The following is a 23,357-nucleotide window of genomic DNA, read 5'->3' on the forward strand; positions in this document are numbered from 1 at the left end:
TTTGGTTACTAACGAAATCCGATCAGATCGTGGGTATTTTTAATTTGTTTTGTCTAAGCATGTATGCACAAGATGGTAAATTGTGAATAGGAGTTTTGAAACAATGACGCGTAAAAGAAGAGGTCTAAAATGACTAGAAATCGCGATATTTGGGTTACAATGATTTAGATCGTGATAGAGTGGAAGTTATTCTTCAAGTGTAATTTTATTCTAAATTGTTATATTTGTAATAATTACTATTTAACCTCATTAGCGAGGCAAATTTCGGCCGAGATTACTACAACTTGTGCAAATGAATACACCTCGATTAGTCAAATTAACAACTCAACAAGCTCTGAAACGTATCATCAACAAGAAAGAATTAACCCCAGCTCTTCAGAGTCTATGTACCCTCAAAGGGATTGGTCCAGGATTTGCTTCAGGTTCGTAGGGGGTAGTAGTTAGACGTTTTGTGGGAAGTAAACCTCCCTTTTTACTGAATAACTTGGACTTGTTATTATATCCTTAAGATTTTGTTTTCTTTCCTCGTCGCCTCCACTTACTTTTACATAATACATTTACCTTTTTTTGTGATTTTCTTCCTATGTTCACAACAGATTAAAATCCGAATAAATCAAGATTATATACAGGTCCGTGTCCAGGAATTTTTCGGGGGGGGGGGGTAGTTACAAAAGTTTTTTTCTCAGGGATTTTTTACAAAAAAACCTTCGCACCTAAAATTTGTTTACATTCATTTTGTTGCGTTTTTACATGTCGGACAAAAATTTCCGTTTGGGGAGGGGTCAAGCCCCCTAATCCCCTCGGATGCGGCCTTGATAATATATATTATTTTATCGGAGATTTCTCGTGGATGACGAAAGTCCCAGATTCTGAATAGAAGAAAAATTTATCAGATTTACCCATCCCAGATGTATTTTTTGTTCTAGTTTGTTCTAATAACGCATGATCGACTTTTTCGCAAGGCCTTTTTTATTCTTTTTATTGTGATTTTGTTTCAAGTTTCGTTTACTTAGCTCAATTACTCTGACAAAATTTGATGTAATCATGAATATTTTTGATCTTGTTTGAACGTTCAACTTATGTGCACAAGATCGTGAACAAAGGTCTGAAAACAAGGCTGTATCCAGGAGGGGATTAGGGGGTTTGAACCTTCCTCCCCCCCCCGAAATGGTTGTCCAATTCCTAAAAATTTAACACAAGTGAATTTAAGCAAACTTTTGATGTGTTTTTTAAGTTTTTTGTAATCCCTCCCCCCAAAAAATTCTTTTGTCCCCTTCCTCCTCGATAAATTTCTGGATACAGCCCTGTCTGAAAATAATGGTGCATAAAGAAGAGGCTCGATGTGATAGTGTGGAAGTTTTTGTCAAGTGTAATTTCAATTTCAAATAGTTATATTGATAATAATTACTATTTAACCTCGTTAGCGAGGGAAATTTCAGCCAAGATTACTGCAACTTGTGCAAATGAATACACCTCGTTTAGTCAAATTAACAACTCAACAAGCTCTGAAACGTATCATCAACAAGAAAGAATTAACTCCAGCTCTTCAGAGTCTGTGTACCCTCAAAGGGGTTGGTCCAGGATTCGCCTCAGGTTCGTAGGGGGTAGTAGTTAGACGTGTTATGGGAAGTAGATCTCCCCTTTTATTTTTAAAGAATAACTTGGACTTGTTACTTGTTCTTTTCCTAAAAATCGGGGTTATTTCCTCGCTCCCTCCTTTCCTATATTCTTCCTATGTTCACATCAGATGTAATTTCAGATAAATCATTAATGTAGTTTATTTTATGACACAGCTTAGATTTCCCGTGAACGGTGAATATATCCTCTGATTGTGAATTGAAGTAAAAGCTTCTAGACTGCTAGTAAATTTAACATTCATTTGCTAGATACTTATCCAGAACTAGCCAAAAAGTATGTCAAAAGACCGGCATAAAAAAAAGAGAAAAACCATATTCAAAGGTGTAGTTAGAGTTTTCAGCGCCCGGGGACAATGTCAGATTTCCCCCCTTCCTCGCCCCCTATCACTACCACAATATAGGTAAGAGAAAACGGCACATGTCCCCGCTCTTCGCCATTGCCCATTTTTCATACTAATCTGTGAGAATAAAAAAAATAGTTTGCCCCCATCCCCCCAAAATACAATTTGAAATGTCCTTACCTGTCCCGCCCTCTGAAAAAAAATCCTGAAAGTTTTGACTGGATCTCCTAACCGTGACACACAATAGGGTATACTTAGATCCTATTCACAATGAGGTTTTACACATGCAGGAATTTAGCCAGCGGTAATTTGAACCAATCAGATTTTTCATAAAAAATTTTGATTGGTGGAAAAATTCTATGAACAATTCTGATTGCCTTGAATTGGTGCTTGATAGTAGTAAAAATTTCATTTAGAGTGGGCCGGTACCAAACTATGCATAGTATTCAATACCTTTTAATGAAACCTATTCATCATATACAGTACAGATCATATAAATGAACAGACGCTAGGAGGGCCGAATGACCTCGTCAGCTAAGCCTGGATATGTCACCTAAGGATGCTGAATCTAAAGGAGTAAAGTTTTACTTATGATTTCTCCCCCATCCCTTGAGATGATGAATACTGTAAATTTTATGGTGAAATGTATTTTAAAACAGTTTTTAAGTTTTGGCAGATCTTTTCCGGGTTTGCCAAAAAAGCGTGTATCTTTTACTTCCTAAACATTATCTTCGATGCCAATTGAGTTTTTTATTCTGCAAACCTGTGTTCAACAGTTTGTACTGCTCAACCAATTTGTGTACAACAATCTTTCGAGAACATCAGCGGGATTATTTATCAGAGCAGTTCTTATCCATTAAGAACAAATTGCGTTTGATATGTTTGAAAAAGGCTTGGTTAAATTGCAGTTTTCTTGATTACATTTATTTGGGCACGAATCGGCGCGGGGGGGAATTGATTTTCAGTAAAAGAAAATCGAAAAGAATCCCAGCTGAATTTTTAAACATATTTTTTTTTTTTATTAACAACATAAAAGAAGCTTTTTTTGTGAAAACCCTCTATTCTGACACGTCCTTTCATTTGCCTAGTTGGTAACAGACAAAGTCGTATTGGGAGATATAATGAATTAGTACCTTTCAATATCATGTAATAATTTTTTAGGTTTATTTAGACGAAAATAATGTTTTACACTATAAGCTCATATGGGTGTTAAAATTTATGCGCGTTAAACAAATGCAAAACATTTTTGCAAAATTAATATTTTTACCCCAACTCTTAATAGCTTGCCAGAGAAAGTCAATACGTAGCAGGCTCTAATATAACTTTGGCGAGAATGCACCCGAAAATCCATTTCGAAGGGGCGTAACTCTAACAATTGAAGAGGAAGTCTATGTCTATAATGTTTTCAGACGGTTCCCAGAAGGATAGATATGACCCCCTTGCCATCAAAAATCAGTGAAGTATGTGCCAAAAAGCGCAACCTTGTTTCTTAAAATGAAGGTCAAACTCTTCTCACCTCTTGCAAATCCCCCCCCCAAAAGTCAGAATTGGTATTTTCGTCATCTGGTCCCTGAGAACACCATGTCAACGCCCTCTGCACCCTTGAGGTAGGTAGGGTGTTAAATAATTTAATTTTTTGACAAGTCCAAGTTTTTCTCGTTTGAATGTAATGATTTCTGATTCTACTTCGTTCATTCTTTAACTGTGTATTTAGTATCGTTTTGAATAGTTTTTCTTTAATTAAAGTTGCATCAGAAATCATTTTTCTCATTATTTTTGTTTAGTTGTAGTTTATGCTTTCAGTATTGACGCTCCTTCTCCGAGTTTCCTGTCTAAGGTCAAATTTTAAACTTAATATGGCATAAAAATTGTTGGTGGTATAGATTTGAAAACAGGCTTTGTTGGTAAATGAAGACACTAAAGTATTATTTTTCTTTAAATACACTTGTGTATTCACATTGGTCAGAGATGGATAAGATTATTAACGTCCACCCGAGACCTCAAGTGTGAGAAAAATAATTTTGGAACAGTGAATAAGTAATGATTTGAATAATTGGTCCGAGAAACTACCTTTTTTTTTTGCATTGCTTTTCTCTAAGCCCTTAAAATTTCAAGTGTTTTCAACCAGGGCCGTATCTAGTCGTTTTTTAGGGGGGTACAAAAGAATTTTTTGGGGGGATACAAACAAAAACTTTAAAAACGCATCAAAAATTTGTTTCTGTTAATTTTTTTTATCTCCTGGAAATAAGGCTAGAATCTCACCTATGTCGGAAAAAGCTTTTTTTGTGGACCGTAAATTCATTCCTGACTAAATTTAAGACTTTTTTTTTGTAAAAACCATTTTCCCTTCCTTTCTCGGCTTTTTTTTTCATCAAGCATTTTAAACGACCCCTATTTCACCAAACGACAAATAGTAACCCCGATTTGGAATGAAAAAGAAATTTAAAAGCGGACCTTTTCAAGAAAAAAAAAACGAAGGAAAATATCACTCAATCCATAGGATTCTGACTGTTTGGTATTTTATTTAATGCCCTTTATAACATGGCCTTGAACAAACTTAAGTCAAATTTAAACAAGCTCTTCACTTCGTCGTTTCTTGCGATAAAAGGTTGAATATTATTATGATTTTCTTTTTTTTGGGAGGGGGTGGCATTTTCTACATTGGGTTTTTCTCGGCCCAACATTTTTGGCTATAATTTTCAAACTGATCAGAGACGAAAAGCTTGCAAGCCATCAGTACCAAGGATATTAAAATAAGAAAATTCTTTGCCTCTTGCCCCAACTTAGTTCTTTTTATAACTGAAGACCATGATTTTCTAAGATTTTTCTTCGTCTGTTTCTAACTTATGAAGTTTTTAAGGATAGTGCCACATTTTGGTCATTATTGCCACGTGGACCGTGAAAGTAAATAAGCGAAATGAATTAGTTGGATTTGACAACGCGTTGTCTGTTAAAATTCACATATTCAACCATCTTTTGATTTCCAAAGACAAATTGACCTTCAAAGGAAAGCAGACAAATTGACCTTCAAAGGAAAAAGTAGCCTTTCCAAGCTATACGGCGTGGATTTATTTTATCTTATTTTTTATTTATTTGTTTTTTGCTACCGAAAATTGCATAACTGTTTACGGAAATCTTATTCATTAAAAGTTTAGTTTCCTCTTTTTCTAATTTATTAAGGTGCAAGTATAGTTGTATGAATTTCCACATAATTAATTCAAATTAATTCAACACAATTATTATTTTCACTATCCTTGGTACTTCCAATAATTTGGGCTTTCTACATAACAATGTGTTTCTACAAAAGTATCGTATGAAAAAGGTTGTCAGATGATGCTTATGGGAAGATTACCAATTTCTCCATAGCTTGGCTTGTTCATTTGTCCCTCTCTTTCTCAGTTTACTAAGCTACCAGCGTTGCCAACACTTTGATACAAATTCTACAGGTTTTACGATTGAAATTTTACGACAAAACATCCTTTGTGGCACGATTATGTCCATATTCTTATCAGAGACAAAAATACTAGAATAAAATGAAAAGCAAGGACTTTTTTCCCTCGTATTTTAAAATCGTCTATGTGAAACTAATTTGGTTCACTCCTTTTTGGGGTTGAGAATCTTGAAGTTCCTGGAGGTTTCCTTTTATGTCCCTAAGATCTCTTTTCTGTTGCTGACATTCCTAAGAGATGCCCAGTGGAGTTTCGAAATTTCAAGATGTAAATCACGCAAATGCGATTAGTACCATAAATTTGGCATTGTGCCATAAAATGCCCGAATGTTCCCAAAGTGCCGCGTTGTACTAAGACCTCTAAATTTTACCAAAGACGGTACAATCTTACCCTGTTGGTAATGCTGCCTGTGACATCCAGATGCCAGCAATATACATGTTGTCCTTTCGGTCGGATTGGACTACATTCGTTAGATTATTTCTCATTAGTAATATATTTTAGTCGTATATGTAGCCTACAGCATTACGAAAAGATTGTAAATAAAAATTTTCCTCCCCCGATTTGCCTTGTTATGATAACAAGAATATTTTTGCTTCTGGAGTCTAAACCCTGTCTCTCTTTTTTTTATGAGACAGGATCTCTTTTTTTTAAGCTGACGACTACAGAATTGTCTCCCGGGGATACTAGATGGTGTTGGGGTCAAAGTTGTCAGTTTAGGAGAAAAATTTTCGTCCAAGAAAGCCAACAGTTTCATCTTCTACTCCATCAAATATCTAAGATAGTTTATTCTGTAAGATGAATTTAATGTCTAAGAACGTCAATGTATATGGAAAAAATTTCAGTATTACAATGCCTTGCGGTGAAACTTGGAGATGGAAGGATTTTTGTGTAGTTGTCAAAATGGAGCAATTAGTGCAAATGAATGTTTTCAGAAGAAAGGACGAAATTTCTATCGGTGCTTTCTAAGTCTGATGGTATAATAATCTTTACCTGTGTTTAGTATGTAATTTCGACGTCCCTTCTTTTGATACAGCAATCATTTGCGCCAATCCCTTTGCCAACTCTGCTTTTGTCGCCGTAGTATTTGTTTCTTGTCTTTTATGCTTTTTATTTTCCATTGCTTAGTTTCTTTTCTTTTTAATCAGAGAGGGAAATTCTACCCACATTTGTCCAACCTGATCAAAATAAATACACCCAAAGCCGTTATAACGGAGACGAAGAAGGCCTTAAAAAAATTGCCCAACTTGGAAGCTGCCACAGTGGCATTGAATAATCTCAAAGGAGTTGGAACCACTATGGCCTCAGGTGCGTTCTGTGGCAAGGGTTATTAACCAGTACTTACCCAGCGTTCCATAGTGCTTTTTCGATTTAATTTTTATGCTGAAGAAAGAGTTCTTTAACTGATTAAGCCCTTCCTTTTCTAGTTTTATGCCCATAATTGCTTCAATTGAATTGATTCACGCTAAACATTTTTAACTCCACAAATATGTTTTTAATTCTTTTGTAACATATTAACCGAATAAAGACTAAGCATTTTTTTAGAAAAGTCACAAAAAACATTATTGAAAATTTAAAAAGGAAATTCATTCCAGGTTTTGATTACAATCCAATAATAATCCAATGGCAAAAATATCCATAAATGTTTTGTATCTTTTTTTCTTTGTTAAGAATGAGTAATGTTGTTAAGTGGACTTGGAATGACCTTCGTCAAATTGGCTTCCAAAAATTTTCTGTTCAATGTTTTGTGACCAGTGCTTCGTCATTTTCAGGCATTGATCCTTATTTTCCGAGAATATTCTTCTTACTAAATAGTTGCCGCCATAGAACTCTGAACGAAACACTTCTCATAATAAAGTTTTTATTTCATAGTATTAAAAAAAAAGTCTTTATTGGAATTTCAGAGTTTTAGTTGAACTGCTTTCCATCCCCCCCTTCCTGTCACCTATATATAGCATTAGATTATACATAAGAGTTTGCGCTTATACATAGATTATACATAAAACTGGAGATGACTGAAAACAGATGAATAAAAAGTTTCTTAATGTATAGAAGTAGGAATAAGAATATTTTAGGGTTCGGCTCAGAACAGAACATAAACTTACTTTTACCAAAATAGTCGAGTGCTGTGATGGTAAAGTTTCAAGGAATTTAAAAAAGTAAACTTAGACAGGATGGCTTCTCATATGTGCATGTGTAAAATATTAAATTAGATGAAAGTTAATTATATGCATAAAAATATCCAATGTCACCAAGTCCGGATATACATTCATTAGTCGACAAGGCAGGGTTTGACATGAATCAATTCAATTGATTAATTGTTGTTTGTCCAGAGAACGCAAAAAAATCGTTCCTTATTCATATAGAATATTGCAGATATATGCAAGAATAAATGCTGTAAAAATATAAACCACAAACGCATTGGTACAGCATTGACTGTTGTTGCAAAAATGTCTCCCATAAGAACCATCAGTTGTCAAAATCAAGTGCTATGGGCCACGGGCTTATTTGCTAATCAATAGTTTTTGAAGATTTAATGCTACCAGATCGTAATTTATAACTCACTTGTTGCTAAATTAGTCAGCAGAAAAACAAGTAACTGGTTTTTTGATACTATTATATTTGGGAAGCTTAGGAGATAAGTTTAATACATTCATATATGTTGCTATTGAAGCTTCAAGATAAATAAACACCAGAACTACCTATAATTTACCAAGTTAGAAGATAATTTTAATACATTCACATATGTTAGCTTGAAGATAAATAAATGCCAGAACTACCTATGATTTACCAAGTTAGGAGATAATTTTAATATATTCGCATATGTTGCTGTTGAAGCTTGAAGATAAATAAATGCCAGAACTACCTATAATTTACCAAGTTAGGAGATAATTTTAATATATTCGCATATGTTGCTGTTGAAGCTTGAAGATAAATAAATGCCAGAACTACCTATAATTTACCAAGTTAGAGGGAAGCAAACAATCTAAATTGGTTGTAAATGAATTATTTTTGTTCTTTAATTGAAGAATTGGATCAGCTAATAATAATAGCTGCCAAATAGTTCGACAAGTCCAAAATAAGCAGGGTTTGTTGACGCACCCAAACGCGCCCGCTTACTCGGTCTTTTTCCGATGGGCGTAGTTTAGGTGTCGAGGGTTTGCCCACTATCCGCCATCTGGTGTACATCTCGGAGCGCTACATGTGCCGTACAGTTCTGCCACGCTTGGTATAATCATTGCATCACTTGGTACAGTTCTATCACGCGTGGCACACTTTTGCCCGCGCTTGACACGCGCCGAGTGGTGTACCTGATTTTGAAGGTCGTAGACCCCTCAGTAGGTGCACTGACAAATTCAGTCACAGCTAGAATTTAGCTGGTTGTCAAATTCCCTAAGTGTAACTGTTGCTCATCCAAGATTAACACGGGCTTATAACCGGGAATAACCCCCTCTCTCCCCGGAAAGTCCAGATTTTTACATTTTTTCTATAATCTCTCTTATTATTTGTATAACTTTTCTTGTTTTTCCTTTTTTTTAAACTTATATATACCCTTTCAATTCTATTTTCACTTACTAGTCTGTTTTTGAACAAAGTCTATGCAAGGTTGTTCTTAAATTATTAAACCTATTTTAAACTTGTATTAAAAACTTGTATAATAAAGTGTAAATTATGCTAATTTTCTGTAGTTCATTTTTTTGTCTAAGAGCCTGTTTCTTCTTGTTTTTGAAGTCGAAAAGAAAATTGTGCCGTGCGGTAAAAAAAGCCCTATTTTCAATCTCTCGTAAAGTTAAAAGGAAAAATAGAATCAGATTTGACCATTAGAATCTCCTACAACGAAATATATTATTTAAACCAAGTCATGGTTGTAAGAAAAGATAGAATTTATTCATAATAACATGCACATAAAATGATCCACCATTCTAATCCCCCGGAGGCCAGTGTTAAATTCTGTAAAATTCCGTCAATATTCACGGTTTTTCTAAATTAAAATATCATCTTTTAGGTTTATAGCGTTTGCAAAATTAACAGTGATCTTGAAGCTCACTGTTATTTAAAAAAAAAAAAAAAATACATTTTTGAAAGGTCGGTTCTATTAGGTCAATTCACCTGTTTTTTTGTTGTTGCCAGAATCGAATTTAATTTTTTTCTTTTTTGCCAAAAATTTTTACATTCATTTTTTATTCTATTTTTTCACAGACATCTTTAATCTCCTATAGAATTAATGAAAAACAGTTGCTTACTTGATTTTCTTAGAAGTACCTTTTCAAGTGTCACCTTGAGGTGTTGCTGTCGCAAACATCCACGTGTTGCTGTTTAAAGCTAGCCTATCTGAAACCATCCTTCTGGACTCTGAAAAAGGATTTGTGCCTGAAAAATTGTACTTCTCTCCTAATTTTAGGGTTGCATGAAATTGTGTGTCTGTTTTTTAGGGGGTGGGGGGGGGGCTTCTGGTATCCATTATGGACTTTGAAATTCGCCAATAAATATTTTTAAAATTTTTGGATGTTCTAAGACTTGAATTCATTTTGCCAAAATGAAAAGCCGTTCTTCAGCAAATGTTGGAAGTAAGAGTGGGAAGTAATGGAGAATTTTTTTTTAGCTGAATTTGATTTTGCCAGAATGTAAAGCCCCTCATTTATCTCTATTTTATCGAAAGGGCCAGAGACAATATTTCTATATTAATGTATCCTATTATTCATGATGGTTCTAACTCTTGTTATCATTCATTGGTTAAAATTTGAAATATTCGCCCTTTGTCTGACCCATTGTTTTTATGATTAACAGCCATGAATTCATTTCGTGGGGCCAAAAGCGCTCTATCATTGCACCTCCGCTTTTTTTTATCCACCACAACGGGTTGTAGATAACTCCAGGCTTGGGTAGTCGACCGTGATACAGCGGGTAGACCTCTCTGGGACATTTGAAACCATGATTAATGAAATCACTATTGTTCTGACAATATGGTTATATGTTTGATAGGATTCTTCTTGCAAAGGGGAACCGGTTCTGCAGAGGCCCTTAACAGTAAATGTAAAAGTTGGTCGATATGCATTTAGATTTAGCTCAATCGATTATGCTTAATACTGGGGAACTGGATCAACTAGTAGAATTGGTTAAGGAAAGCCAATGATGTATCTGATATGTACATGACTCTAGGGGAGTGTTTACTACTGGGTTGACACTTTTTATTGCAGACAGAAGAAAGACTCGCTTATAACATGTATGGCGAGTTTATAGAAAATTGCGTTTATTGAGGATGGAGGACATCATGTCGAGAATTGGCTCCCCCTCTCCCCCTCCCACTCTGATTTACCTTCGAATGACCCGTCCTTGGCGGTTTATTTTTCAGGTCCAAAGAATTTCCATAAAAGTGAGAAATGAGACCCAGTAATCTCATTTAGCAATGGATCTAATTTTGAGATCCCATGGAATGTGGTATATAAGGACCAAGAGCAGGGACGTACCCAGGGGGTCGTTGGGGAGCTATCCTTTCTCCTGAAATCCCAAATTCTCCTGAATTACGTTGGGCAATATTCAAGCATTTTTCATTCCCCCCTCTCCCTGGAGAAAATGGTTGTATACGTGCCTAGAATGGATGTCTTGTCTCTGTTGTGTACATAGCTGGCTTTGGCTCAGCATTTGAAATTCAACTAGATGCATATCTACAGAGAGAACATTTATGAATTGACTTTTATTAACATTAACTTGACTTTTATTAACATGATAAATGAAAATGTAAACTATTATAGATATAAATCACTACGCTGGGGAAAAATTTAGATTTCTCTTATGTGTAATGATTAACTACATAAACATTCCTAGAATCACCATAGACTAAATAAAACATTAATAATAATAAAAAGAACAATCACTTTCTCCCCAAACACCCCCAGGGTAACAACCACTATCCAAACACAACTTCATCCACTCCTACATTTTCAACCCGATCCTCCCCCAGCCCTATAACCCACTCACATCCCCCTCTCCCCAAAAAACTAATTCACCTTTAAACTTCTTTTTTGGAGCTGGTCCGTTTCAAGCGATATTCGGGGTGATTGTATCCTGAGCGACCAGAAATAGGGCCAGAACCTAACCTCATCGTTGAAATAATTTTCGAATGGAGCATACATCTCTGCAAACCACATCCCCTTATGTTTGCACTAAATCGTATCCTGAAAAAATAGGGTAAAATATTTAGCAACTATTATTTATTGCCACTGACTACCTTTTGATTTAATAAACCTTGTTACTAAGAAGCGGATTTTTTCGACTTGATACTTGTGAGATGTTTCTTTAGTACTTGTTGGAGAATACCATAAAATGTTGCCTTTGGAAATAACTTCAAAAAGAGTTGATTTCCGGGGCACAAGTTCATAGAGGACGATCAAAGTATTTGCTTTAAATATATGACTGAAACGGTCCTATTTCCTATTTAAAGATTGACGGAGCTTTTCTCAAACTTCTTGAAAGCTAGAACAGGATTTGGTTGCCTCCCTTCTCAGACTCATCTTTGGGTGGTATCCTCAAGATATACACTCTAATGGAATGAAGTCCATTATAATGTTTTCTTTTTCTAGTTAATTAAAGACCCACATTGGCCGATTCAAGACTTGCCAACGTAAGCTTCTGGTGAAGTGCTATAAAATCCCATGTATCGTGTCATAAGCGTTCTGAAATAGTAGCCATTTTGATATTATACGAGCAGTGCCTTACCCTTCTTCTGAGGGAATCTCAAATGTGGCTCTTGTATTTAAAGCAACGGACTGAATTTCTCTAAACCTTGTTTGCATTTATCAAGAAATCTTAGGGAAGAACATTGCTTCTGACAATTGATTGACGCGTGGAATATATCAAGTAGAAGTATTCCATAGATGACTAGATTCCTTAAAGAGGGTTTAGAAGTCTCCAAGGTAATCCTTGTCAGAGTTTAGGAAAAGGCTTAGAGGGAACTCGTCGTAACCTTCTTGCATGGATTCAGATGATCGGGAAACCTGAAGAGTAAATCTGTTGCTCTGACGGTGGATCGACACGTGGAATAAACTCTTTGGAGAAGTGCTCCATAGAAGAACATCTTCAACTCCTTAAAAGGAGTTCCTAATTTTTACAATAATAACTAGCGACATCACCAGCATATTGTCGTTGTTGATGTCGCAGCAAATCTTGCTGAAGAAAAGAGAAAGATCCTAGGTAGAGGAGTGGATGTTTTCAAAAATGCTCTTCGAGTGGAAATGAAACGTGCGTTTCTCAACGTACGGCGTACAGTTTACAAACCCTTGTGTTTGGTTGAAATTTACAACCTAAAATTGACGCAAGAGATTCCGCGATTTTCTCACGTATCATCAAAACAAATTCATCAATTCTTGCTCAGAATATCTAAATTTCGGAGTTGGCAAATATTTACTACTTAAGGGATATGTGGTACGCATTGTAGTAAATATGAAAAGGCTAAAGTGGATTGGCCGCGTTTTATGGATAAAAGATGATATATGGCCATAAATAATGCTTTTTGGCCTTTAAAAATAATGATCCGCCACGTTTTAGGGATGAAGGATGATATTTGGCTAAAAACAATGCTTTTTGACCTTTAAGAATAATGCTTTGAAGTGGCTAGACCACAGTTTGTGGTTGAAGGATTATATATGGCCAGAAATAATGCTTTTTGGCCTTTAAAAATAATGATCCGCCACATTTTAGGGATGAAGGATGATATTTGGCCAAAAACGATGTTTTTTGACCTTTAAGAATAATGCTTTGAAGTGGCTAGACCACAGTTTGTGGTTAAAAGATGATATATGGCCAGAAATAATGCTTTTTGGCCTTTAAAAATAATGATCCGCCACGTTTTAGGGATGAAGGATGATATTTGGCCAAAAACAATACTTTTTGGCCTTTAAAAATAATGATCCGCCACGTTTTAGGGATGAAGGATGATATTTGGCCAAAAACAATGTTTTTTGACCTTTAAGAATAATGCTTTGAAGTGACTAGACCACAGTTTGTGGTTAAAAGATTATATATGGCCAGAAATAATGCTTTTTGGCCTTTAAAAATAATGATCCGCCACATTTTAGGGATGAAGGATGATATTTGGCCAAAAACAATGCTTTTTGACCTTTAAGAATAATGCTTTGAAGTGGCTAGACCACAGTTTGTGGTTGAAGGATGATATATGGCCAGAAATGATGCTTTTTGGCCATCCATCTGGGACCAAACGAAAGGCAGGTGTGCCCGTGGATGAGTGAAATGGGCCAGGGAAGAGGTCATAAAACAGGATTTTAAGGACATTGGAGCTCCATGGGAGGAGGGGCTAAGGCTGAAGCTCTGAGCAGATTGGGGTGGAGAAGTGTGCGCAGCTGTTTCCAGGCCTCTGGTGGATTGGTGCCTCGGGAATTTGTTATTAGCAGTATTAGCATAGCGCGCTTATATTGAAAAATAGAAGTAAGATTTCGGATTTAAAATTTAGGAGTCGCATTACCTTCAAAAGTTTTAGAAGTCAAAATCGGCAATGCTTTCATTGCAAGATTGAGAACTGAAGTTTGAGCTGTTATCAATAATTTCTCCCGGCAAAATCTCTTATTTTCTTCTTTTTATTGTTTAGTCAGGTCTTAATCTGTGACGCCATTAGCATGTATTTATTTTTATCCTAACGAAGCTGCCATAACAGAATCGAGTTCATTCTATTGTCTGTTCGTTCATCCGGCTCATCTCCTTACGTCTGTTGTGTGACATACGAATCCCAGCTGGCATACGATGAAGAAAACAATTTTCCCTCCGTCTCAACCCTATTAAGAGATCTATTTGTTAGAAACGGAGCAAAGATCGATAATCGATAGGGAAATATGTCACTTTTTTCGTGTTTTAGGACCTCTACCTTTCTCTTTGCAGAGGGGAATCACAAGCTCTTGCGAGGGATGAAATTGACAGTCCGTGACATAAGGATGTATTTAGATACAAAATCGTTTTTTGTGTGGTATTTGGGGGGGGGGGGGGTAGCTTGGTTTTCGAAATATGACGGAAAGTATATTAGTTTATGGGAGAGAAAAAGACTCCCAGTCTCTTATGGGAGAACAGGGGCGTAAAAATCATTCCTATTTAAGGTGAGAATTACACAAAACCTGAATTGTTTGGTTTCGGGAAAGAACCATGTAGGGGAAAACTGTGTTTTTGAAAACCCAAGGGGCAATTTTTTGTATGCTTTTTTCAGCGAAATTACCAAAAACGCCATTCAGAATATGGGGTTATATACCCGCCTTCCCCTCATTGATGCCATTGCAGCAGGTAAACACTATGTTTACGCCTGATTATCTAAAATGGCAATTTAATGCAATTGTTGCTGTTTACCGGCTCCCTATTGCAATGCGTTTTCTATATCCTCTGGAATCTGTTCAGGTAACAAAGCTATGCTTGCAATCTATCAATGCTTTATTTGGCGAGGATTGGCTTTAAATCTCAATGTGCGCAATTGTTCCTTTCTTATTTTTCTGTTTTCTTTTCCTTTGCAACTTTAAGGTTGCGCTTGCGATGACTAAATGATTAGGCACAATACACATATCTAGATATGTGTACTGTGGATTAAGTAAACTTAAGGGTGACAGTCGGTTCAACACGAGGAATTAATCCTCTGTCGTGAATCATGTACACCAGGTGGCGCTTGCCAAGCGTGGTGGAACTGTGTAAAGCGTGGCGTAGCTTAGCGGCACCACCTGACGTTCCGAGATGTACACCTGGTGGCAGGATATTGACCACCCGTCGGTTTTAAGTTTAATATGGAAGAATTTGTATTTTTATTGCATAGTATTTCCTGTTGTGTGTGCCAACATTAAAACTAAATTGAAAATATAACCTTTTTGAGAGTACCACTCGGTTTCATTAAGGCTAAATTGAGGATTCCTTGTTGGAAGTAAAGAGTTGGGTCTCATAAACGTGATAAGTCCGCCTCATTCTTGAGAAAAAATACAAGTGCCTGATAAATCAAAAACGAGCAAAAAAAAAAAAAATTAGCTTTTCTATGCAAATAAGAATCGACATTGAAACTTAAAACGGACAGTAACTACCCTGAACGGGAAGTGGGTTGTTGATCCCCTCAACCCTCCACTCGTACAGTTGAATGCTTGGTAGAAACATTTTCATCTTCTCAACAAATTCTCGATTTTGTCTGATTTTTACGAAAGTGCCAGAAGATGCTTCAAGCGTTCCGATTCATGGGTTGAAGGGAGCCACAACCCCTTCCTGCTTAAGTTAATTTTTCTTGTTCAAATTTTAACAGTGCTTTTTCTTGAGCTCAAGTGGCTTCAATTACGGAAGTATTCGGGGTCAAAATATATTAACCAAAATCTAATTGGCGGGGGGTAAGCTTTCCAAAATTTTCGATGAAAATACCAAAGAAAGACATTCTTAAATGAAAATATACCCAAAAATAGTTTCACAAAATCTAGGGAAAGGGGACAAAAAGTATAGGAGGGACAAATTCCCCTATCCAAAATGGACACCCCTGCTCGTATCATAGTTTTCGAAACGGATTGGATAATATTAAGCACCTTAACCAAATTGAAATGAATCAGACTCTGACAATAAGAGTGACATATAAAATATCACTATAGTATAATGCTTTATACATAATCATGAAACTGTACATTATTTGACTTGAAAACATCAAAGAGATGAAACGGTAAAAAGGGGAAAAAAGGGGTAAAAAAAATACCAAGTATTTTCTATTTCTGAATAATATAATTGAGACTTTGAGTTCAAATAGTACAATTAATTAAGCAATCTCCATCCTGTAAAATCAACATCAATATGTTACGTAATATCTGACGTTTGCATTTATGATTCTAACCTTGGCTTTTCATCTGCTTCTGTGCTTCTAGTACTCGACAGAAAAACATCTTTTGTCGAGGAACAGTGGGTCTTGGTCCTCCCCTAATTCCTGAAATGGCAAGAATTCTATGAGAAGGACTATTTCATTAAGATATGGGACGGCTTCAGGCTATAGAACACGCCCCTTCCCACTAAGTTATTTCGAAAAGAATTGCCAGTCATCATCGCTGCTACAGCTAAAAAATATAGCATGTGTTTTGAAAAATCGATGTATTCACAGATTTTGCATCTGATAATACTCCGTGGCTCTATCGACTGAAAAGTCATTTATAGCCTACCAGTAACCTTGAAGCATAATGAATAGAGAGGGAAGGAGCAGTTTCACCTTCCAATACTACTCCCAAGTTTGAGCACAAAGTTTAATTCTTTTGGAGGACTCTGTGGCCAAATATAACTGTAACATGAATCTAGCAATTTTTAAATCGTGTTTCCATTTTTTCTTCAAATAAAACTGAAAACACCTAAAAAAAATCTGTGCCGAACTGCAAAAACCAATAATGCAGAACTTTTGAAGTTTTTTTTTTCACCCGTAGTTACGAGCAAAAAACTGAATTTAATACAAAAACTACAGAATTTAAAACATTTGCCAAGAACTGAATATTCATAGATTCTATTGAAACATTTCAAGGTTTTGGTTCATGGCTTTAGCCTTCTCCGCCTCTAGAGAGTGTTCTTGATGGTTTTGCTCCCCAACATCTTTGGTTTAAAGGGCCCATATCTCCCCCCAAAAATTGAAAGGAACATAACTATTTCAGGTTTTTCTATTCCACACCTTCCCCCAAGGATCAGACCTGTGTGTTACCATGCCTTTGAGATGCTTTAGTCTGCTTTTGAGTTCCTGTTCTGGTAAAAAGAACTAGTTTAGTAGGCTTTAATTCAGAATCTTTTGTATAGGGCTCGTAAATAAAGTTGCAATTGTGGATATACAAAATATATAATATACATGTATATAGTTTATGTAGTATATACGTTTACGAAATATTATACGTAAATAAAAATCTCACGATGATAAGATTCGTAATTACTGTCGTAGTAAAGAAAAAATACCAACATAGTGGCGCTCGTACATATATAAAATAACAACATAATCATATATTAGAAAAAATATAAGCATTAGGGATATATTACATTAAAGTCGTGAATTACACATGACTTACACATGCAGATATTAGAAATAAGATGTAAGAAATTAGAAATATTGAAAATATAGGAAATAAGATATAAGGAATAAAAAAATACTATATCTAACAAATAAGAAGTTAGAAATAAGATATACATTAAGTCATACATCACATAAGCAGACTTACACATGCAGAAATTAAAAATGAAATAATGAAGTCAAAACATGAACAAGTAGAAACTACTCCAAACAGTGATATCAATTGGGGGAGGGGCCAATTCCCACTGCCTCTCCCCTAGATTTAGAAAAAGCAGGTATATACATTGAAAAATGCCATTTTCTTATATTTTCATTGAAAAAATAAATAAAAAGCCCCCCTTTTCTGCCATTTTGAAGAATTTTTTTTTACACCCGACACTCGTTAATTGGCACCACTGGCTCCATATCTGAGTTAAGCGCTCGTACATTATAAACAACAACAACCATTTTAGCACTGGAGTCACACGTATTAAGAACTGACACATTACGAGGCACACATTTCTAACTTCTAAATATTTCGAAAATATCAATTAACTGCAATGATATTACCGATTGCGCATTCTATTGAATAATGCAAATAAATTTTTGCTTTGAAATATTCTCAGTATTGTTTCTAAAGTCTTATTTTTTTTACAGCGGTTCTAGCTGCGGGGGCCCCCGAATTAGCCCCATTTATGGCTGATGAATGTTTGATGGCAATACCTGAAATCGAATCAATTGACTATACAACAAATGAATATTTGAAGTTTGTCGACCATATGAAAGCAGTTGCCGAAAGACTTAACGGAGAAGGTAAAAATTTACTTTTGTTGCTAAAGTAATCATTATGTAAATTGGAATGTTTTTTGGATCTTTTCCTTTGTACGTATACCACTCTTTACTCATGGCTTAAGTTGCTTCAGTTTACGGGTGTTTAGTTGAAACATATGAATGACGCATGATAAAATGCGTGGGAAATATGTAAACTAAGATATAAATTTGGGCAATTAAGGGAGGGGGGAATGAAGTGTTTTTAGGAATAACATAAGTAATCCTAAAAATCCTAGAATACTCACTTGTATCATTTCTAAAAGCGCACTACTTTACCCCCTAACCCCCTCCTAATATACAAATATATATCCCAGATTATATATTTCCCATGCATTCTGTCATACGTCACTCTTATGTTTCGACTTAATACCTATAAACAGCTAAAAAATATATTTTAAATAATGGTATAGGTATAACGGGTAAGATCGTATTTTTTCAGTTCAGTTTTTCATTAGAAAGATGTCAACTAAATTAAAAATACCCTCCCCCTCCCCCCAGTAGAAAAAGTTGCAAGACCCTTGCACCAGCATGATTTGGTTTGTAAATAAGTTTTCATATTTTTTTTTTCACCAAGGAATCGAATTTTCCAAAAATTTTATAATGATTATGAATCATTTCAGTTATTATTGCTCAACTATTAGTTTTTTATTATTTTAATTTATTTTAATATTCTGTCAATAATCTATTAATTATTTTTAATTATTAACTGCGCCCTTCACTTTATTTCAATAAAGCAAAATTCAAATATTACGAAATGATTATAACCGTTAGATTATTTCTTTGAAATTTCTGCGCCCCTAAAATTTCTGCGCCAGGTGCACCCTTAGATATCAAAAATACATTTCCCCCCTCTCCCTCTCAACCTTTTCATGGATTGACGCCACTTGTTTACCAATATCCCTAGATTGACTTACTCAAGGGTTGGAAAAAATCCCTAGATAATAAATTATAATAGTACACATGCTTAGTATACTGTTCATGGTCATGTTTGAAGTATATACTTTTCTGAAATCCCAAACTCAACGATGGGACGCCTACTTTTCAAAATCAAATAGACCATGTATTAAGTGCTAAGCTTGGCCGAAATTTGCCAAGTGTGGCTGAAACTGCTAAGCATGGCATAACTGTGGGGCACGCTCTGAGGTCAGGTCGTAAAAGTGGGTTCTTCCTTGGCTCAGAACTAAAATACTAGGATTAAGGGGAAAATTTTCAAGGGATGGTTGTCCTGAGCTGAAGCAATTCATAAGCCGTTAAATGACATTGATTTCCCAATTTAAATTTACAGCGAACCCCCTCCAATTGCCAAAAATCAAATTAGTTCTTCTAATTTTTTTTTATATCTGGGACGTTTAGAGGTTTCGGTATGGTCGAAATGTCGGGAATAGAGCTAATATTTTTTTTGTCTGGTACTTGTGTCTTATAGCCATCACACTCAAGTTCTGTCTAAAAGTGAAGTTTGATTAATGCTAATAAAATAAAACAAAATGTAATGAAAATATAGGCAAATTGTCTTCCAATCCAGAACAGGCAAAAAATGTCCGACAAAAAAAATGATAGTTGGTCCTGATAGGCGTTATGTTTGTCCCATTTGTAAATATGAGGATAAAGACTTGGATCATTTTCTACCGAAACGCCCGGTGCTCTTGGATTTACGGGAAATTTATTTGCATGGGATTAATTTGGTGCTTCCTGGTATTCTGCAAAATAGTAACCCAACCACAATATTTCGAGTGGGAATGTATATAGATAAATCCTTAGTAAGAAGAAAAAGTTTATATGATTAATTTCTTTTGTTGTTAGATTAGTTATTTTCGCGTTGTATTCTGTTTTTGTGCGTGTTTGTAATCTGTACTGTTGTTTAATTTCCTTGCTTGTTTGTTATTTATTTATATTTTTGTGTGTATATGGCCCATGGGCTTTTGAAACACACTTATCTATCTACCTATCTATAATACTTTATTAACAAAATTATGAATACTACAAAAAAGAATTATCTGAGGGGGGCTGGCCAAGCCACATTGTATGCAATACGTTAACTAAACTAATCTAACCGAAATATCAACTAAATATTTAATAAAAATTATAGCTACAATGTAGTTTCCCACTGAGCCGAAGCTAATATTGTCTTGTATAAGACCATGAAAACCGGTTATTGCATACATATCGTTAAAAATATATCATTAAATTCTCTACAAACATATTGAATACATTTTGCTTTGATCTCTTTCTTATTTAATGGCTTCATTTCACGTACTACGAAAATTAGTTCATCTTGCATACATATCGTTACATACATACATACATATTATTCTCTACAAACATATTGAACACACTTTGCTTTGATGTCTTTCATATTTAATGGCTTCATTTCACGTACTACGAATATTAGTTCATATTGCATACATTTCGTTAAATACATACATATCGTTAAACATATCGTTGAATTCTCTACAAACATATTGAATACATTTTGCTTTGATCTCTTTCTTATTTAATGGCTTCATTTCACGTACTACGAAAATTAGTTCATATTGCATACATATCGTTACATACATACATACATATTATTCTCTACAAACATATTGAACACACTTTGCTTTGATGTCTTTCTTATTTAATGGCTTTATTTCACGTACTACGAATATTAGTTCATATTGCATACATTTCGTTAAATACATACATATCGTTAAACATATCGTTGAATTCTCTACAAACATATTGAATACATTTTGCTTTGATCTCTTTCTTATTTAATGGCTTCATTTCACGTACTACGAATATTAGTTCATATTGCATACATATCGTTAAACATATCGTTGAATTCTCTACAAACATATTGAACGCATTTTGCTTCGATGTCTTTCATATCTAATGGCTTCATTTCACGTACTACGAATATTAGTTCATATTGCATACATGCCGTTAGATATGTACGTTAAAATTGTGAAATTTACCCGATTATTCAGTAAAAAATAATAAGTTTACAACGAGGCTTTGACTGTGTTTTTATTTATTTTTTATTTACTGATGAATATGATGGATTTGAAAGGTTTCCTAAATTTTGCGTAATCAAACAGTTCGTGGTAACGAACTGTAGTAAGGAGCGACCCGGCTCAATAGTAACCAAAACTCTAAAAAATGGAATTTTGATACCAATAGCTACATCAAAAGAATCGCATTTTAATGCTGATTTTAAATATATAAGTTTCATCAAGTTTAGTCTTACCCATCAAAAGTTACGAGCCTGAGAAAATGTGCATTATTTTAGAAAATAGGGGAAAACACCCCCTAAAAGTCATAGAATCTTAACGAAAATCACACCATCAGATTCAGCGTATCAGAGAACCCTACTGTAGAAGTTTCAAGCTCCTATCTACAAAAATGTGGAATTTTGCATTTTTTGCCAGAAGGCAGATCACGGATGCGTGTTTATTTTATTTTTTTTGTTTTTTTGTTTTTTTTCCAGGGGTGATCGTATCGACCCAGTTGTCCTAGAATGTTGCAAGAGGGCTCATTCTAACGGAAATGAAAAGTTCCAGTGCCCTTTTTAAGTGACCAAAAAATTGGAGGGCACCTAGGCCCCCTCCCACGCTAATTATTTTCCCAAAGTCAATGGATCAAAATTCTGAGATAGCCATTTTATTCAGCGTAGTCGAAAAACCTTATAACTATATCTTTGGGGACGACTTATTCCCCCACAGTCCCCGTGGGAGGGGCAAAAAGTTACAAACTTTGACCAGTGCTTACATATAGTAATGGTTATTGGGAAGTGTACAGGCGTTTTCAGGAGGATTTTTTTGGTTGGGGGAGGGGTTAAGAAGAGGGGGATATGCTGGGGGAACTTTCCATCGAGAATTTGTCATGGGAGAAGAAAATTTCCATGAAGGGAGAGCAGGATTTACTAGCATTATTAAAAAAAAACAATTAAAAAATAAATATGAAAAAGTTTTTTCAGCTGGAAGTAAGGAACAGCTTTAAAACTTAAAACAAACAGAAATTATTACCCATATGAGGGGCTCACCTCCTTCTAATACCTCGCTCTTTACGCTAAACTATTTTTAGTAATTTCAACTATTTATTCTACAGCTTTTGTGATCCAGGGGTCATTCTTAATGAATTGGGACAAAATTTAAGCTTTAGTGTAAAGAGCGAGGTACTGACGAGGGGGCGAACTCCCTCATATATGCAATAAAAACATGAGAATACAAAAGTTCTTTACGTAAGCTAATTTATAAGTTACGTAAATCTTTTACTAATAAAAAGATTCGTAAAAAAATTAAAAGTTCTAGTTGCCTTTTTAATTAACCAAAAAATCGGAGGGCAACTAGGCTTCCTCCCCGCTCTTTTTTCTCAAAATCATTCGATCAAAATTATGAGAAAGCCATTTAGCCAAAAAAGAAAAAATATGCAAATTTCGTTTTGATTATTCCTCTGCGGAGAGCCAAAATCAAAACATGCATTGATTCAAAAACGTTCAGAAATTAAATTAAAAAAAGTTTTTTTTTTAACTGAAAGTAAGGAGCGACATTAAAACTTAAAACGAACAGAATTTACTTCTTATATGAAAGAGGCTGCTTCCTCATCAACGCCCCGCTCTTTACGCTAAAGTTTTTTATTGTTTTAAAAAGAAGAATTGAGAGAAAGAGTCAAACTTTAGCGTAAAGAGCGGGGCGTTGATGAGGAAGCAGCCTCTTTCATATACGAAGTAATTTCTGTTCGTTTTAAGTTTTAATGTCGCTCCTTACTTTCAGTTAAAAAAAACTTGTTTTTTTTATTTAATTGAAAAAAAGGCGACTTGGAAATAAAACTAATACGATTTAAATGTGAATATTAAGAAAATACCGGAGAGACCCTAAAAGCACCGTTCAGATTTTGCTTTTGATCAAGTTCATTAAAAAACTTTTTTACGCACGCACATGCAAAAAACAAAAACAAAAACAGTAGGAAAATCCTTCTATGGTGAAAAACACATAACGAAAAACATGTTCGTATTGGTAAGTTTTTTGTGTCCACCAGACATTTCAAGACTGTACATTTTATTTATTTTTAACTTCCTGAGCCAATGCTGTCACATAGGCTGTCG

General features: G+C 35.1%; 1 protein-coding gene across 3 annotated transcripts in view; it reads left to right on the top strand.

The window, feature by feature from the left end:
- Window positions 1-23,357, top strand: part of LOC136040086 (uncharacterized) — a 54,094-nt gene that overhangs the window by 15,175 nt on the left and 15,562 nt on the right. Inside the window, exons 3-4 of one of the 3 annotated variants that reach the window (XM_065724161.1) lie at window positions 254-422; window positions 18,101-18,256. In XM_065724161.1, coding sequence (XP_065580233.1) covers window positions 254-422; window positions 18,101-18,256 — 325 coding nt within the window. Of the gene's footprint in view, window positions 1-253; window positions 423-1,424; window positions 1,594-6,572; window positions 6,733-18,100; window positions 18,257-23,357 lie in introns of all 3 variants that reach the window. The other 2 variants (XM_065724159.1, XM_065724162.1) reach the window with 2 other exon arrangements.

The sequence above is a fragment of the Artemia franciscana genome, chromosome 20, assembly GCF_032884065.1.
Source record: "Artemia franciscana chromosome 20, ASM3288406v1, whole genome shotgun sequence".
Classification (NCBI taxonomy): Eukaryota; Metazoa; Arthropoda; class Branchiopoda; order Anostraca; family Artemiidae; genus Artemia; species Artemia franciscana.